Source organism: Carcharhinus amblyrhynchos, chromosome 21 (assembly GCF_965287045.1).
Source record: "Carcharhinus amblyrhynchos chromosome 21, sCarAmb.v2.hapA, whole genome shotgun sequence".
Classification (NCBI taxonomy): Eukaryota; Metazoa; Chordata; class Chondrichthyes; order Carcharhiniformes; family Carcharhinidae; genus Carcharhinus; species Carcharhinus amblyrhynchos.
The window spans coordinates 24,155,166-24,173,023 of record NC_137344.1 but is presented as its reverse complement, the minus strand read 5'-3'; the positions used below and the strand labels follow the sequence as shown (position 1 = coordinate 24,173,023).

The following is a 17,858-nucleotide window of genomic DNA, read 5'->3' as shown; positions in this document are numbered from 1 at the left end:
TTCCCGTGTCTGCGTGGGTTTCCTCAGAGTGGTCTGGTTTCCTCCCACAGCCCAAAAATATGCAAGTCAGATTGAATGGCCATGATAAATTGCCCCTTGGTGTTAGGGGAATTGGGAGGGTAAATCTGTGGGGTTACGGGGATAGGATCTGGGTGGTATTGTCGTCGGTACAGGCTCAATGGGCCAAATGGCAGCCTTCTGCACTGTAGATTCTACGATCAGCAAAGTGACACAGGAATAGAATGCTTGAAACTGCAGCGCACAGTTCCACAAAAGATGGGAACTTTGACTGTTGAAAAGAGTGTGTTAGTATAGTGTTTATGTTACAGGGCCAATATTCCAGAACATAAACTAATAAGCCAGAGAACATTTAATTTAAACTACATTCTGAGAGGTTGAGAATTTGAAAGAAATCTGTAAATGAAAAGAAAAGGCATGGTTACTTCTATGTGTAGAAGTAATCATGATATTGTTAAATTCCTGGAAAAACCCAACTTGATCACCTACGTCTAGGTGTTATGCCCCTCAACAAGGGGTTTGTAGGTGGTTGGAGATTGGGGGAGGTGTGGTTCTCACCTTGCCTAAATTGGGTCATAGGCCCTTATACGGCCAATTGCTCACCACTTGAGGGCCATTTCCCACCTAACCTCAATTTTTTGGCTTGTGGAAGGAGTTCCTGGTTATGGGGGAAGCTTGGAAATAATCAGGTTTAGGCCTTTGGTGGGAAAGGTTGTGGTGGAAGGCAGGGGGTGGTGGGGGTTGCCCCCATAAGAAGCCCAAGCAGACTTTGAAGTTCATAGAAAAATAAAATGACAGTGTGTTGGACACGTGTGTTTGCCTTGTGAGCTCTGTGGCTGCCTGATGCAACTCAGCTAGCTAAGGACACGTTGACAAATTTAGGAAACTTTAAGTTAGCTTTGAAAGAATGAGACAAGTGAATGTTTTTATTCCAGGGGTTCTTATTATCAACCATCATGGAATACTGCAGTATTTTGTATTATATCATAGTATAATGTATTGTGACACAAAGTCTTTGTCACCCCAGATGTTCCCTTTCTCTCTTCTCGCGCCCCCCTCCAACCCTTCCCAGTCCTTAAGGTCAGGTAATCACTGAACTCCCTCCCTCATCCCCAGGACTCTGCCATCCGCCTTGCCCTGCGATTTTTGAAACTTACCTTTTCCTGTGTTCCGGTGGCTGATTGCAATCCCAGGCCTTTCCACTACAGCTTCTGGTGCTGCAGGTTTGAGAGAACTGCCAGCCAATCAGATTAGCATTGCTGCCTCGCAGCGCCAGAGACCCAGGTTCAGTTGCGGCCTTGGGTCACTCTCTGTATGGAGTTTGCACGTTCTCCCCATGGGTGTCCTTCGGGTGCTCCCACAGTTGTGCAGGTTAGGTGGATTGGTCATGCTGAATTACCCCTTGCTGTCCAAAGATGTGTAGGTGAAGCCGATTAGCCGTGGTAAATGTGTAGGGTTACAGGATGGAGGAGTGGGACAGGTAAGATGCTCTTTTGTGAGTTGGTGCAGACTCGATAGGCCAAGTGGCCTCTGTCTGCGCTGTAAGGATTCTATGATTTTTTTTTTCCCCCCAAACTTGCTCATTGGAATGTGAAATCATTGCAGGGCGGACAGTGCTGGTGGGAGTGTGTTCCCCACTGATTCTTCAGATGGCTGGACAGGAAATGCTGCAATCCTAAAAATGCTTGGCCCCAATATACTTCAGTGAAGGAAAGTTGCTGTCCTTAGTGTATACATGGGCTCCTATTCACAACCAAGGTGTTTGGCTGTTACTTGTGGTTTACAGCATGGAATCACACTGTTAGGCCCAGCTGAGAGAGAGAGAGACAGCGTTGCAGGGGGAGCGGGAGCATTACTGAGAGAAATGGCCTCACAAGTCATTGTGTTGTATTAAATCCTTACAAAGAATCACAAACTGCAGCAATTAAGGAGCACATTTCACCATAGCCTTCCCAGGGCCACCAGAGACCGACAATAAATGCCAACCTTGCTAGTGATGTCCAACATGCCAAGATTCAGAGTTCTTCAGTTGGTGGTTTTTCATTCTCCACTGTGCCACCAGAAGGGTAAAAGTGATGATTTCTCCCAAGAAAGGAAGAAAATCAAGAGTGCAAATTTCACCAGGCTACAGGCCCACTCCTGCCAGCAATGAGAAGTCACTCACTCTCATTCTCAATTGGGAAAGGGTGTGGTGAAAAGGAAAAGCTCAACATGTGAGGAAGAGAACGCACAATTTTTATATAAAAATACCCTTTTATTCTGTGAAGCATATTAGATAGAATATGATTGCCACATGTGAATCTGCCAGAAGTACACAGTGTTCCCATAGTATGCTTAGCACATTGGCTTACTATAGGGAAAATGCAGCAAACTGTTAATTGGATACACTTCTCTTACTCACCATAAGATTATGCTGCAATCCTCATTACCTTCTGAAGCTAGGCCTGAAGCAAGTTTACAGGCAGATTAATTTATTTTGTAATAAATTTAAACATTTACAAAAAGGGCAGCACAGTGGTTCACCCTGCTGCCTTACAGCGCCTGGGACCTGGGTTCAATTCCGGCCTCAGGTCACTGTCTATGTGGAGTCTGCACATTTTCCCCATGTCTGCGTGTGTTTCCTCAGGGGACTCCGGTTTCCTCCCACAGTGCAAAGAGGTGTTAAGTTGACTGGCCATGCTAATTTGTCCCTTAGTGTCAGGTGGACTGGGGTTAAGGGGTTAGGATTGTCGTTGGTGCAGGTTTGATGGGCTGAATGCAGAATTTAATGTGGAAAAGTGTGAAGTGATTCATTTTGGAAGGAGTAGTGGGCTAACGGTAAGTTACTTGGTGGTGTGGATGAGCAGAGAGATCTCAGTGTCCATATGCATAGATCCCCGAAAGTTGGCACCCAGGTTGATAGGGTTGTTAAGAAGACATATGCCTTCTTAAATTTTATTGGTAGAGGGATTGAATTACGGAGCCATGAGGTCATGTTGCAGCTGTACAAAACTCTGGTGCGGCCGCACTTGGAGTATTGCGTACAGTTCTGGTCGCCGCATTATAGGAAGGATGTGGAAGTATTAGAAATCCCATGGAAAGGGTACAGAGGAGACTTATCAGGATGTTGCCTGGTATGGTGGGAAGGCCTTAGGCTGAGGGACTTGAGGCTGTTTTCATTAGAGGGAAGGTTAAGGGGTGACTTAATAGAGGCATATCAGATGATCAGAGGATTAGATAGGGTGGACAGTGTGAAGCTTTTTCCTTGGATGGAGATGGCTAGCACGAGGGGACATATCTTTAAATTGAGGGGTGATAGATATAAGACAGATCTCAGAGAGTAGTAAGAGCGTGGAATGCCCTGCCTGCAACAGTAGTGGACTCACCAATATTAAGGGCATTTAAATAGTCATTGGATAAATATATGGATGATATTGGAATAGTGTAGGTTAGATAGGTTTTAGATTGGTTTCACAGGTTGGCGTAACATTAAGGGCCGAAGTGCCTGTACTGCGCTGTAATGTCTACAACTGGCCTCCTCCTGCACTGTAGGGATTCTATGAAAATATTTTGTCATAATGTCATAACGTTCATTCCTAGAGCTGTGTATTGCCTTGAGTATTAAGTCATTTTTATTTTAATATTGTTTTCTAGATGGTTTTGCCACGTTGATGATGATAATTATGTAAATATTCGTAGTCTGCTCTACCTGTTATCTGCATACTCGCACACACAAGATGTCTATATTGGCAGGCCAAGTCTAGATCATCCAGTGGAGGCTGCAGAGAGGGTGAAGAGTGATGGATCGGTAAGTGTCGCGTACGAGTAGTGATCCAGTATAAGAATCCAATGTCAGAATTACTGCAGTGTTCCCTCAGTGGCAGGAAGTTGAACTACATATCGATGTGTCCAAGCTGCCCTGTTTGTAGTCTCTATTTTCTGTCTGCGTTCTAAAAATCAGCTCCTTAGGCTGATCCAGTCATAATTTGGGGTGGTGGGGTGGCATAGTGGTTAGTCTGCTGTCTCACAGCACCAGGGACCTGGGTTCGATTCCCGGCTTGAATCACTGTGCAGAGTTTGCATATTCTCTACATGGGTTTCCTCCTGGTGCACCGATTTCCTCCCACAGTCCAAAGATGTGCGGGTTAGGTTGATTGGCCATGTTAAATTGACCGTAGTGTCAGGGGGATTATCAGGGCAAATGTGTGGGGTTACGGGATTAGGGCTTGGATGAGATTGTGGTCGGTGCAGACTCGATGGTTCTGTACTTTAGGAATTCTATGATTCTAATTCCATCTGGAATAGAAACGTAGAAAACATAAAAAATAAGAGCAGGAATAGATTTTTTTGTCCCTTTGAGCCTGCTCCACCTTTCATGATGATCATGACCAATCATCCAACTCAACAGCCTGTTCCCCGTTTCTCCCCATATCCTTTGATCCTTGCAGAAATGTAGAATTCTGGCTGCTAAAGAATGTCTGAATCAAATTGGTTCAGGTTTTCAATTTAAAAATGTAACTTAACAACTGTCCGAACAGACAAATCAAAACAGTTTAGCCCTGTCTTTGTTACAAACGGAATAGTAGAAAATGTGGTCTTGTTTGTGTCCTTCAGACGTCTGTGAAGTTCTGGTTTGCTACAGGAGGAGCTGGGTTCTGTATCAGCCGTGGACTGGCACTAAAGATGAGTCCGTGGGCCAGGTATCTTCTCTGATAAATGCTAACAATCCAGTTAACTGCATTCGTCAATGAATATTTTTGCTGTATGTGCTTCCCTTCTTATTTATTTCACTTGTGCTTGAAAATCTGTCCTATGAAATACTTCTGCTCAGTTGATAAAATCTACCAGTGCTGGCAGAGTGTTCTCTGTGGTGTTAGTGTCAGGTTGACTCAGTTGATGTCAGTCAAGGCTTTGAACCTGAGTTCAGGCCTATGCCAAAACCTGAGTATTTATTTCAGGTTGTATCCCCCTGCCAGACTGAGAGGGTGCTGCATCGTTGGTTGTCCTGTTCACCAGATGGGATGTCAAACCAGCTCCCTGCCTGCTTACACCCCAGGTCTTCAGAACAGAGCTAGCTTAATGGGCTAAAAGTTTCTGAACCCTGGGATTTTGCAATGCTCTGCATCTTGCACTGGCATCAATATATTTTGTTCGCATGCTTTGTGTTAATTCCTCCCTCATTACCAAGGGTTTTGTAAAATTGCCAGGAACAGAATTACACTGGTGTCGAGGCTGGGTAGAAGTTGTGTCCTGCGGGAATCCACTTGGTTCCCATCACCTATGTTCTGTCCATATCCCATCTGTGTGTTTTACATACACTTCAAGTTTTTTAATTTGTTCATTGGATGCAAGTGTAGCTGGCAAGGCCAGCATTTATTATTCATCTCTAATTGCCCTTGAAAATGTGCTGAGCTCCTTCATGAAATGCTGCCGTCTATGTGGTGTATTTCACCCACAGTGCTGTTAGGAAGGGCGTTCCAGAACTTTGACCCAGTGACAGTGAAGGAACAGTGATATAGTTCCAAGTCAGGATGGTGCACGACTTGGAGGGGAACGTGCAGGTGGCGGTGTTCCCGTGCATCTGCTGCACTTGTCCCCCTTGGTGGTAGAGGTCACAGTTTTGGATGATGCTGTTGATGGTGCCATGGCAAGTTGCCGTAGTACATCGGATGCATGTTACACACTGCTGTCACTGTGTGTCGGTGGTGAAGGAGTGAATGTTTAATGTGGTGTGCAGGGTGCCTAATCAAACTGGCTGTTTCGTCCTTGTAGGCGCTGAGCCTCTGATCTGCTCTTGTAGTTGGAGTATTTATGTGGCTGGTCCAATTAGGTTTCAGGTCAATGGTGAATGATTCAGCAATGGTAATGCTGAGAAACGTCAAGGGAAGATGTGTAGATTCTCTGTTATTGAAGATGGTCTTTGCCTGGCACTTGTGTTTTGCCATTTATTGCCCAAACCTGAATATTGTCCAGGTCTTGCTTCACGTGGGCGTGGGTTGCATCAGTATCCGAGGAATTGTGGTGTTGCTGAACATTGTACAATCATCAGTGAACATCCCTACTTCTGACTTTTACAGTGGAGAGAAGGTCATAGATGAAGCAGATGAAGATGGTTGGGCCTCGGACATTATGTTTCTCAGGAAATAAAGACAAAATAACATTGAGGGCAGATAACTTAACTTAACAATCATCATACGTGTTTGAAAGGCTACTGTTTACTTTAGCGCAGGTACCATATGATCATTTCCTTCACAAATGACATTGTCAGCATAGGGTGGCACTGTGACAGGGACCTGAGTTTGATTCTGGCCTTGGGTGACTGTGGAGTTTGCACCTTCTCCTTCTTTCTGCATGGATATCCTTCCGATGCTCTGGTTTCCTCCCACAGTCCAAAGATGTGCAGGTCTGGTATATTGGCCATGCTAAATTGTCCCTTAATGTCCAGAGATGTGTAGGTTGAGTGGATTAGCCATGGTAAACGCACAGGGTTTCAGGGATAGGGAGGAGGGAAGGGCCTGGGTGGGATGTTCTTCCAGAGAGTTGGTAGAGACTCAATGGGCCAAATGGCCTCTTTCTGCACATTGAGGATTCTATGATTGATCTATTATTGATCTTTACTGCAACAAACAATATCTGTAAATATTCCATGTTGACTCTCGCCAATTAAAATGTTCTACACCTGATCAACAAGAAATTTAAAACATCATTTGCTATAACAGCCAGTAAAAGCACAAATGTACAACTGATATTTACAATCACTGTATGTACAGCTTGAAATTATTCAACAGCCTGCCTTAATCACTCCACAGAAAATTCAAGTAGTTGATGGTGAAATACAGAGTGCAGATTCATAAATTGTATAAAAACTTGTTGAGCTTGGCCACGGCTATTGAAAGCGGAACAACATGAGTATTGCCCACACATATACAGTTTGTTTGAATTCACAGCTGCATTCACTCAGCTGTTAGATTGTGTGTACTGTAAAAACAAACTGTATTGTAGGCCATTTCCTGCTGGCTGCAGCTACTTCCTCACAGGTCATTCTACGGTTTGGCTACCATATCTCAGCATTTCTCTGGGTCTCAACTGAATTTTGCCACTCCACTCTGTTTCTAGACCTTTACAGCCTATTGGTTCATATCAGACTTAAATGGATCTGTGTATGCAGTCAGGTGAGAAGGGCAGAAAGGCTCCCCACGTTGTCCGCCTCTCAACCGACTATAACAGGTGCTTTTAAAAGAATACGCTTGCCAATTTAGTGAGTGTTTAACTGTTTAAGAGCTGTGGAAGCAGAAGACAGAAGGCAAATTTGCTTGTAAGTTTTAACAAGCGAGGGGTGGCACAGGGGGCAACAAGATGACACAGTGGTTAGCACCGCTGCCTCACAGCGCCAGGGACCAGGGTTCGATTCCCAGCTTGGGTCACTCCACACAGACATTCTCCCCGTGTCTGCGTGGGTTTCCTCCGGGTGCTCCAGTTTCCCCCCACAGTCCAAATATCTGCGGGATTGGCCATGTTAAATTGCCCCTTAGTCCCCCTGACACTATCTAGGATAAATGCATGGGGTTATGGGGATAGGGCCTGGGTGGGATTGTGGTCGGTGCAGAATAGATGGACCAAATGGCCTCCTTCTGCACTGTAGGGATTCTATGAAGAGAGAGCAGTATTTGTGATACCTGACACTGGATCTAAATAAAAGCAACGAAAGGGCTCTGATTCTCTAGCATTGATTGAAACAGATGAAATATCTTTTGTCTGACAAAGAATCTGTAATTTGATTATTTTCTGATTTTGGTATTGTTTTAACTAATCATAAATTTATCACAACTATTACAGTTTGCCCAGGAAGCATGTGGCACCATCTTAAGTGGATGGACACATCTCGTAGGATATACACGCTTCTCCGTGGTTTGCTCTTCAATTTCACATTCCTAACCCTGAATTCATTACCACACTCCAGCGATCATCACGCAACAAGAAAACTCTTGGCCGCTGTTTAGGGCGAGACAATGTTATCGTGGTAATGTCATTGTATGCCTAAATTCAAACCCCATCGTGACAGCTGGTAGAATCTAAATTCAATGAATAAATTTGGAATAAAAAGCTAGGTTATTGCAAAAAAAAAACCCATCTAGTTCACTAATGCCCAATAGGGAAGGAAATCCGCTGTCTTTACTTGGTCTGGCCTATATGTGATTCCAGACCCACAGAATCATGGATGACTCTTGACAGCCCTCTGAAATGGCCTAACAAACCACTCAGTTCGAGAGCAATTAGGGATGGGCAACAAATGCTGGCCCATGAATGAATGAAAAAAACACTTTTCACACTTGAGTTATTATAACTTCATCAGACTTTTCCTTTAAGGTTGTTATTTGACTTGCATGTGAAGCAATTAAGCTGCCACTTTTCAGCTTTTCACTGGATTTTTTTGGTTGCATGGGACAATAATTTAATTTCTAACTTGCTCTCTATGCTCAGTCTTCCATCTCTTCACTTTGCCATTTATGTTTCTTCTGTTCATTCCGTGTTTGCTGCTGCTTCTTCCTTTGCCTCTCTTGATTCAAATCTTGAGCGGTTTACAGTCACAGCAAATTAATTCTATATGTAAATGACGGGTGCCAATCATCTTGCTCTTTTTTGTTAATTTGCCCTCGTGCCTTCCATCGTAGCACATACGCCCTTTACTAACTGTCAATCTGCTCTCATTAGAGCTAAGATTATATCAGGTTCCTCCTGACACTAAATTCAAATGTCTTGCCTCTGTAACAATGGTGCAAAACTCCCATTTTGTATAAATATGACCCTTGTTTATTTTTCTGTCAACAGCTTTGGGAACTTTATAAGTACAGCAGAGAAGATCCGTCTCCCTGATGATTGTACAATTGGCTACATCATCGAAGGCCTGCTGGAGGTGAAGATGATTCACAGCGATCTGTTCCACTCTCACCTGGAGAACCTGCAGCAGATCCCACCACCTATTATCCCCAGACAGGTCAGGCTTTTAAATTGCCTGCATTTTTGTAACCGTCACATGTGTGCGTGCATGTGTTCCAATACCTCATCCATAATCATCACACGAGCTTAGACTGCAAATATTAACAGATAAATTTTGACTGTTTGCAAGCTGACTTCAGTGTTGTCCTTGCCTTAGCCAGCAACCACATTTTGTGAGCTCACAGATCACATATTTCCACTCTCTTCAACCACAAGATGATAAAACTAATGGCCGAATACTACCCCCCCCCCCCGGGCCAACCACAATACTTCCTCAGTTGCTCCCATCATACTCAATGTAGTCAAACCTGCATCTTCTGCTTTGTATGGCCCAGTATCATGCACATAGTGTTATTTACCAGTGGGATATTGAAGCATTATCTTCAGTCCAGCCTCATGGATGGAGCCCTAAGTTCCTGGGCACACGGGGTGGACATACAGCAGAGCTGCACCCAAAGAGGTCCTGGTGCTCATCACACTATCATGTGCAACAGCATTAACTCAAGCAGGGTCAGCATGAAGGAGCGCCCTTAAGTGTATTCCTGATGTGAGCTTTGTTGAGAACCAACGACACACTCTTGGCACAAGACCAGCAATAATTGACTCAGACCAATTACAATAAATCCACAAACTGACTGCTAATTTGAGTAGGGGCCTGCCTTGGGCAGAATTCTAGCCATCTCATATGTGGCACGTGACTCTTAATTTCCAAGACTGCAAGACCAAATACAGGAAACTCCACAGCTGGAAATTCCCTCAGCATCCTGCCTTCCTTTCATTGGGCTCCATGATTGCTGGGAAGAATCCAGCAAACAGGATCCAATCTTGAGGTTTGGCTTGGAACCCTAATCACATGATTGCCTCTTGCTGTAAAATGGCTATCCTTCGGACGTCAAGGTAGAGGAGACAGAGGCTGCCTGTTAGACACTATTAAATAAAATCTCCTGGTGAGTGACGTCTGCAAATAAAGAAGCAACTTGCTGGAATAAAAAAAGAAAATGCTGGATAAACACAGCAGGTCTAGCAGCGTCTGTGGAAAGAGAAACTGAACTGAAAAGAGGCAGAAAGTGATGAATTATACACTTGGAGGGAGGGAGATGGAGCAAAATGGAAATTCACTCATCGCAAAAACTTGCTGATCTATTTTTCCTGCTCTCGTGGACACCTTGGGGTCAATTTTCCCGTTCCAACCACTACAGAAATTGTAGCAGGCGGGACGCAAACCAGGCACATGTCCGGTGACCCTGGATGGAATTTTCCGGCATTGGGGCAAGTGCAGCTGGAAAATCCTGCCCTTAATGTTGAAGCTTAATGATGTGGGATTGCAACACATTTATTCCAGTTTTAAATAATGCCTCCCCCACCCTCTGCCTCGACCCCCAGATTGGCTAGGTGCTCTGACCACCTCCCTCAGTGCACCCGAACAGGCGCTGGACTATGGCGACTCGGGGTTTCTCACAGTAACTTCATTGCAGTGTGAATGTTAGCCTACTTGTGACTAATAACTCTACGCCTGACTAAAGTTTATTTAAAAGGTGGCCAGTTTGCGGAATTGTCCCCGTTGAAGCAGGCACATGTATTTCAGGCCTTTGAACATGATGCATACAGCAAGGAAGTATGTAATGAAACATTACATTCTGAGGTTTTTCATTGCTGACGGAATGCAGTACCTAAACTATTAATTACAATTGTTTTAGGTCACCTTAAGTTATGGAAGTTCGGAAATCAAGCGGAACGTACTGCGTGTCCAGGGGCCATTCAGTCTGGCAGAGGATCCTTCACGGTACAGTGACAAGCTTTTCATTTTCACCTACTAAAGATAAATTGACCGCATTATTTGCCAGTACCTCAGAAGATTTATAGTCAATTAAATGTACACAGGAGCTGCTATTTATAAAAGTTTCAACGTTTGCAGTAAGGATATTTCATACAGGATAGCATGAAGCACCTTAACTAGACATTTTAAATGCAAGACATTTCAGAAATAGTTTAAGAATGAGACTTTAACAAAAATAAAATATTTTTGTCTGCTGGTCGATGGCCCGTCCTTTAAATCCACTGTTACAATTTGGAGTTTTATAAAATTATATAGTGGGGACTGTGGCTTTAATGTAAAACGGTGAGAGTTACATGGTCTGTTCTGAAGTCCATCTGACAGCCAGCCTGGTTGGTTTGATTATTAGACTGAAGGAGGCCCAAATTGTTTAATTGGACTAAAGATGCAAGGTGTTTATGCTTGGGAGATAATGGCACCAGCCTGCATGCCTACAGAGCAGTTATATAAGATTTGCAAGGGAGCCATACTGTGAGTCTTCCAAATCCCAGAAAAATGTTGAAAATGTCGGGTTGTAAGCAGTTGTGCTTTCAGCTGCCCATTTACTTCCAAGATGAAAGAGAGCTGGACTCAAGGATAGCTAATCAGCCTCTCTACCCAGATACAAAACCCGTGTGATTCATACTGCCATGGAAATAGGCTTCAAGAGGAGAAAGATTTCTAAGATATCTCTGAAAATTCAGACACAGTTAGTCTACCAGCATTTGGGGGAGAGAGGCACTAGGGACTGAATGCTGGTGGGAGCCCGCGTTTGGATTAGAAAGATCAAATTTGCAGAGAGATAAAACAAGCTGGAAGATTTGCATAGTTTTGGCCAGAGGGTGACATTCCCAGGAAAACTCTCACAATGAAAGACAGTTCTGGAGTTAAGTTTCCATGCTGGGAAAGGTAAAGATTGGAAGGAAACCCTCAGGAACTAAGAACCATCTTAGACCTTGGAAGAATTGTATGTCTACTCAAAGAAGTTGGTTGTTTTAGAAGTTCTGTAGTTTAAAGTACAGATTGCTTAGTAAAATAGAGTTTAGATAGTGAATTTAGTCTGTTACAGTAAATGCCTTAAAATGTAAAATCATAGCAACATAGAAAGCAGGGGCAGGCCATTCAGCCCATCGAGCCTGCTTGCCATTCAAACAAATTATATCTAATCATCTACCTCTGCCATTTTGCCATACCCCATATCCCTTGATGTCATGAGTCTTCAGAAATCTATTATATTCTGTCTTGAACGTGCTCAGTGATTAAGCATCCACAGCCCAATTGGGTAGAGAATTCCAAAGTTTCACCACCCTCTGAGTAAAGAGATTCCTCTTCATCTCGGTCTTGGATGGTCTAACTTTAGTCCTAGCCTCTCCAACCACAGGAAACATCCTATCCACATCTATCCTCTAACACCCTGTAGGAAGTTTCAGTGAGGTCGCCTCTTATTCTTCGAAACTCTAGACCATTGAGGCACAGTCTCCTCAATATTGCCCCATGAGACAGCATCCCAAAGATAACACAACCGTGTTGGGATTCAGTAGTTTTTTTTTGTTATATCCAATCAAAGTCTCAAACAGCGCAACATTACAGATCCAAGCTGACAAGACAGGCTGGTCTCTTCCTGTCTTGGGCCTGATCTACATGATCCAAGCTGATAGAAGCAAGCATTGCACCCCCTCCAGTGCTTGATCTTATTGTTATCTTAGCCAAAAGGCCCAGATACCATTTTTAACCTCACTGACTTCTATCAAGTGCAGGACAGCAAAACTACACTTGATCTCAGTCAAGAGGCTGAGAAGTGATGATGATTCAGTATTTACTTTTATTTGTTTACTTTATTCCAATCCAATCAAGTCAAATTAAAGCTAATTCAGAGTCCCAACAAGTTGGGACATTCCCAATCTAAGCTGACAAGACAGGACTCTCACCTCCTGTCTTGGGCTTGACCTACATGGTCCAAGCTGATTGGAGAGGTGTAGCTCCTCCTCCAAGGCTTGATCTAATTTGCATCTTAGCCAAAAGGCCGAGATGCCATTTAAAAAATTGCTTCAAATGCAGCTGAAATGTAACCTAACGACTTCAACCAAGTGCAGCATGTCAATACTCCACTTGATCTCAGCCAAAAGGCCGAGAAGCGATATAATTCAGTATTTACAAGCTTAGTTGGTTACAGGCCTGAGAGTAGAATAACACAGACTTAAACAAGGCTGTGTGATTGGTCAGAAATGACGATACCTCTTTAAAGTTTGTGTGATCAATCATTCAAAATCTAGGAAATCCCAGTAACTCTTTCCCAGGACATGGAAAGAGCTATTTTGTTTAGGATTTTTTGTTGGGAGGCAAAACACTAGCTTTGCAAGATGTGACGTGATCTGGAGCAAGTGTCTGGAGTAATATGCAAATTGCACCATTTGATGGCATGCTGAATGTTTGGAGGCAGTTGATAAGACAGTAATGAGCTGGGTTAGAGCTGTTGCTAGGAGACCTGTCACTTCCATACAGCATGGGGCTGGATCAGCGTGTGATTGTAACTTTCAGCTGTGACCTGCAAAGCAGTTCCTTACAGGCCCGCTGCCATTGAATGGCAAGATGGGCTGCTACTCTTCTGAGAAATGCAGAACTAACACCACTTCAGTTGCATCAAAAGCAAGGGTCAGCTGTTGGAATCCAGGGTCACTTGCCTGTAGACTCATGCCTGTACTTTTGAGTTTACTTTCCCTTTCCTTTCCCTTCATTTCCTTTTTCTCTTCTTTATGCTCTTCCTTTTCAACCTTGGCAATGAATTGTAATGCTATATGAGCCTTTCCTATGCCAATAACCATGTTTTCCCTTTTGAGTTCTGACATTCCTCTATAACACTGCATGCAGAGATTTCCATTCATCGCAAATATACCTGAATCAGAACTTAGAGCGACGTGTAATTATGCTGATCAGCTAACCATGGAAATTTAATGCAAAAAGGAACTTTGGGCCAGCATTTCAAACTATTTGGGTATATATGGTACATCCAAATCTGAGGATCAGTCTTACTGTCCTCCTGCTTATTGTATGTATAGAAATAAATAGAATGGCCCAAATTACTTCCTATTTTAACATCATCTTGTTTTTCTGCAGGTTCAAGTCTATACATTGTCTCCTCTATCATGATGCCTGGTGTCCTGCCAAAGACAGACACTGATTAATGAAAATCATTTTGAACCCTTTCTCCATCAGTGGCAGTCCTTTTGATGAGCTCCAAGTAAACGAAAAAGAATATCAAAGAAGATAAAGACTGCAAAGGTCCAAAACAGAACTACATGTTGTATATTGTTCCTTCATAACTAGATATCACATCTTTGGTGTGTCTAAAACTGCATGTATTCTGCAAAAGGAAGCAGCAAACCAATTCTTTCCGATTGAAAATGTCATGTCTTGATTGAACAGACATTGACATCTCTAACTACCTTGGGTGTACCTGTGTTAACAGGATTCACGGAGGTGGGTCTGCAATTAATCTGTGTTAAAGCTATGTGCCAAAGTGCTAACATTACCTCTTCTAAATTTAACCAGCTTTTCTGCTTTGCAGTTTGGGGTGGTAAATTTATACCATAATTTGGCTTTATACCAGCAGAGACTTATTGGAGTCACTCAGAAATGACGTTTCTCATTCTTCCATTTCCTGTGTATACGAAGATCTTTGGCAAAATACTGATGGATGGTCATGGGATGGTGCCATCCTACTAACTTGGTAACTCTGAGTCCTATCTATATGTTTGGTGCAAATGAGTTTAGTGTGTGCAATTTGATTCTAGAAAAAAACACGTTGGCAGATTGTTGATGGTTGTTATGCAGTTCTTGACAGCCAACAAAAAAAACTCTCTGCTTTCCTACAGAGATGCCTCGTTCCTTAATGTAGCAGTTGACACTTACATCTCTATGAGATGGTGTGATTTTCTACAGGTGTATAAACTGTGGCTTCATAGTGCCATATAACGTAATGATTTGGGGACATTTGCCACTGAATCAATGAAATGTGCGCTGACTGACCAGATAGAGTCACATTCTTGATTTGTTTTTGTATTTGAACCAGATTGGAAATTCGAACTGTGGCTACCAATTATTTTGGTAATTGAATTGTTGTTGGTCGTTGCAATGTTTTACGTATTCGGACAAACCCAATCATCATAAAATGGTCCGACTTCCTAATTAAATGCGTCTGCATTGCCTGCATAGTGTTATATTAAACAATGCCATGCTAATTTGTCTAGTTCTATCAGATTTAGTCTCATTGAATGCCTATCTGATTAGACAGAGACTTAAACATGTTCTGATACTGCAACAGTGTTGACGATTTTTGTTCACAATATTCAGAAAAACTAAATTATCTGTGATACTGAACCAATGCCATGTAAGCTGATAGGTCATTCACATCGATTTGAGATAAATCACAGCAACTGGAAATACAAGTGAAATAGCTTCATGCCTTCCAATAAACTGGCTTGATTCGAGATGGAATGAATATCCAGAAGAAATATATAGTCACAATTTTACAAACAGAAGTCTCCAAAATCAGACTCTCATCTCCCAATACTAATGTAACTCTGTATACCAGTTTACTCCTTGGCTTACCTCAGTATGGATCTGTCATCTAGATATTCTTTTGTAGTGGTTAACATTTGCTGCTATTCTAGTCAGGATTTTGTGATATTATTTTAATATTACTCTGCAAAGTCCCAACTCAGAAATAATGTAAATGTGAACCTTCTGGGTGAATCTTCTGACATGTCTGGAGTTTAAAGAGATACTCCTAAGCTTAAAAAAATGCTCCAAAGATGCGCAGGTTAGGTGGATAGGCTGTGTTAAATTGACCCTTAGTGTCCCTAGATGGGTAGGTTAGATGGGTTAGCCATGGGAAATGTGTGCGGTTACGGGATAGGATGGAAGAGGGGACCTGGGTAAAATACTGTCAGAGAGTTGGTGCAATCTCGATGGGCTGCATGGCCTCTTCTGCATTGTAGGGAATCTGTGACTTCTATGTCACAAGTGTTGATTTGGTCTTCTGACTATCTTTGTTTCTTCACAGCATGGCCAATGCTGGCTCTACTTCCTCCCCTTATTTTTTTCTTTCATGGCATGTGGGCATTCTATTGCCCTGAGGAGCTGTCTTCTTGAGCCACTGCAGTCCAGATTGTGTGGCAGTTTGATGCAACTGTGTGGCTTGCTGGACCATTTTAGAGAGCATTTAAGAGTCAACCACATTGTGGGTCTGGAGTCATATGTAGGCCTGACCAGGTAAGGACGGCATTTAGTGAAGCAGATAGGTTTATATGACAATGATTTCTTGGTCACGATTACTGAAACTAGTATTTTAATGGAAGATTTATTAACTGACTTTAAATTCCACCTACCGTTGTGGTGGTTTTTGAACCCTTCTCCCTTTAAGGTCTCCAGATTACTATTCCAGTGACTTTACTGCTATAAGACCACCTCCCAATAAATAAATAATGCCAGTTTTGGTTGCATCAGAAAAGGAACTGGAGTTGGGATCCAAAGGATTGTAGAGATTTACATTTTCCAAGAATTAGCCGGAAGACAGTTTTTGTAACCAGTTTTTCCTGTACGCTGTGCTCGATTGCTGATACCAGGAATTTTGATAAGCGTAGCTCTTGCCCAGTTTGTAGCACAAGTATATTGAGAAATGGGCTTTGAGATATTCACTAAAATTCAGCCAAGACTATGGCCGGAATTTTATTGACACGCCCGCCTCGTTCGCCCCTGGAATTGAGACTCGGAGAACGGCATTCTCCTTTGGCTACAGGGGGATCGTATGAATCTCGGTTGGACGTGACGGTAAAACTCCACCGAATGTGTACAAGTCTGGGAGTGGGTCTCAAGTCCATGAATCAGGCATAAAAGTGCTACCACTGGACCAAGCTGACATAGAACAAAAAGAAAATTTCACTTCTGGCAGCATGTACATGCATCAGATGGCCTCATAAATTTGATTATACTGGAATTAGATGTACTGGAATTGTTTGCACGTAATACCCCAGTGGGAGTCCTGACTGCAAAGACAAATGAAGGTTTTTGCAGAGACTTGCTCTGCATTATGCAACAACACAAGGCTTGGAATCTAATTTTTGCTCATCCCAGTCTACAGTTAAACCACCTGCTTTATTTAATTTAGTAACTATTAACTCTTTCAGTTAATTGTAAACAATTTGTACATATTGTACTGGATAATAGTGACCTACTTATATGGTTTGGTCTTCTATTCACTACTTTTTTGCCCCCAGAATTGTTCATCCTGAGGCCTTAGCTTTTCCATTGTAAGCTAAGAAATGTATGTGTTGAACGTGGCTTTAAGTGTCTTTTGTTAAAGGTCTGAACATGCTCAATTCAAATTTTCAGTTGGAGTTTTGTGGGAAATTGTAAAATACAAAAGAGGATGTAATGGATATGCATTGTGTAAGCATAATAAAAGTGGGGCAAGTGGTAAAAGGGAAGGTAAAAATGGAGGCTCCAATATTTCTCGGCCTCCTGACAGAGCCAGCAGAACTTCCATCAAAATTAAGAATTCTCAGTTGCTGGCCATCTCCAAGAATTTTGTTGTTGAGTAATAAGGAGCAACATTTCCAAATGCCCCTTACAAGACGAGCAACGAGAAAGGGGGCAGAACCAGAGTTTGGTGCTTTCGATAGCAGGAGCTCTGTATCAACGGAAACTGGTATTATTGAGTGAAGTGGAGCCTTGCAGGAGTGGCACTGCAAGGTACCAGTGGGCAAACTCTGAAGTAAGCCATTTGGATTTGTTCTCAGGAATTTCAACTGCATTTGAGATGCTTAATGAGTAAATACAAATACGTTTTCAGCCTGAAGATGATTTAAAAAATTGGATGCTTTTGGAAATTAAAATGCTTTTGCAAAGCAAAATATATATTTGTAGATTTTGGAAGATTATACCTTATAGACTGTGCCACAACCAAGAAAATTCCAAATTTGAGATGTTTGATCTGTTGTTACAGCTTTTGAAGAAGCCAGAATAATGTGTCTCTCCTAGTTTGGATAAACAA

The 17,858-nt window shown here is 42.6% G+C and overlaps 1 protein-coding gene and 1 non-coding gene across 3 annotated transcripts in view; one reads left to right on the top strand and one right to left on the bottom strand.

Moving 5' to 3' along the window:
- Positions 1-15,115, top strand: part of rfng (RFNG O-fucosylpeptide 3-beta-N-acetylglucosaminyltransferase) — a 47,010-nt gene extending 31,895 nt beyond the window's left edge. For both annotated transcript variants that reach the window (XM_080208841.1, XM_080208840.1), the window contains 5 exons: positions 3,652-3,805; positions 4,612-4,697; positions 8,827-8,992; positions 10,692-10,777; positions 13,922-15,115. In XM_080208841.1, coding sequence (XP_080064967.1) covers positions 3,652-3,805; positions 4,612-4,697; positions 8,827-8,992; positions 10,692-10,777; positions 13,922-13,985 — 556 coding nt within the window. In that variant the 3' untranslated portion in view covers positions 13,986-15,115. The remainder of the gene's footprint in view (positions 1-3,651; positions 3,806-4,611; positions 4,698-8,826; positions 8,993-10,691; positions 10,778-13,921) is intronic.
- On the bottom strand, positions 12,757-12,946 carry LOC145356725 (U2 spliceosomal RNA). The gene has a single exon (XR_013889198.1). It is a non-coding gene; the product is annotated as a U2 spliceosomal RNA (small nuclear RNA).
- Positions 15,116-17,858: the final 2,743 nt, after the last annotated feature.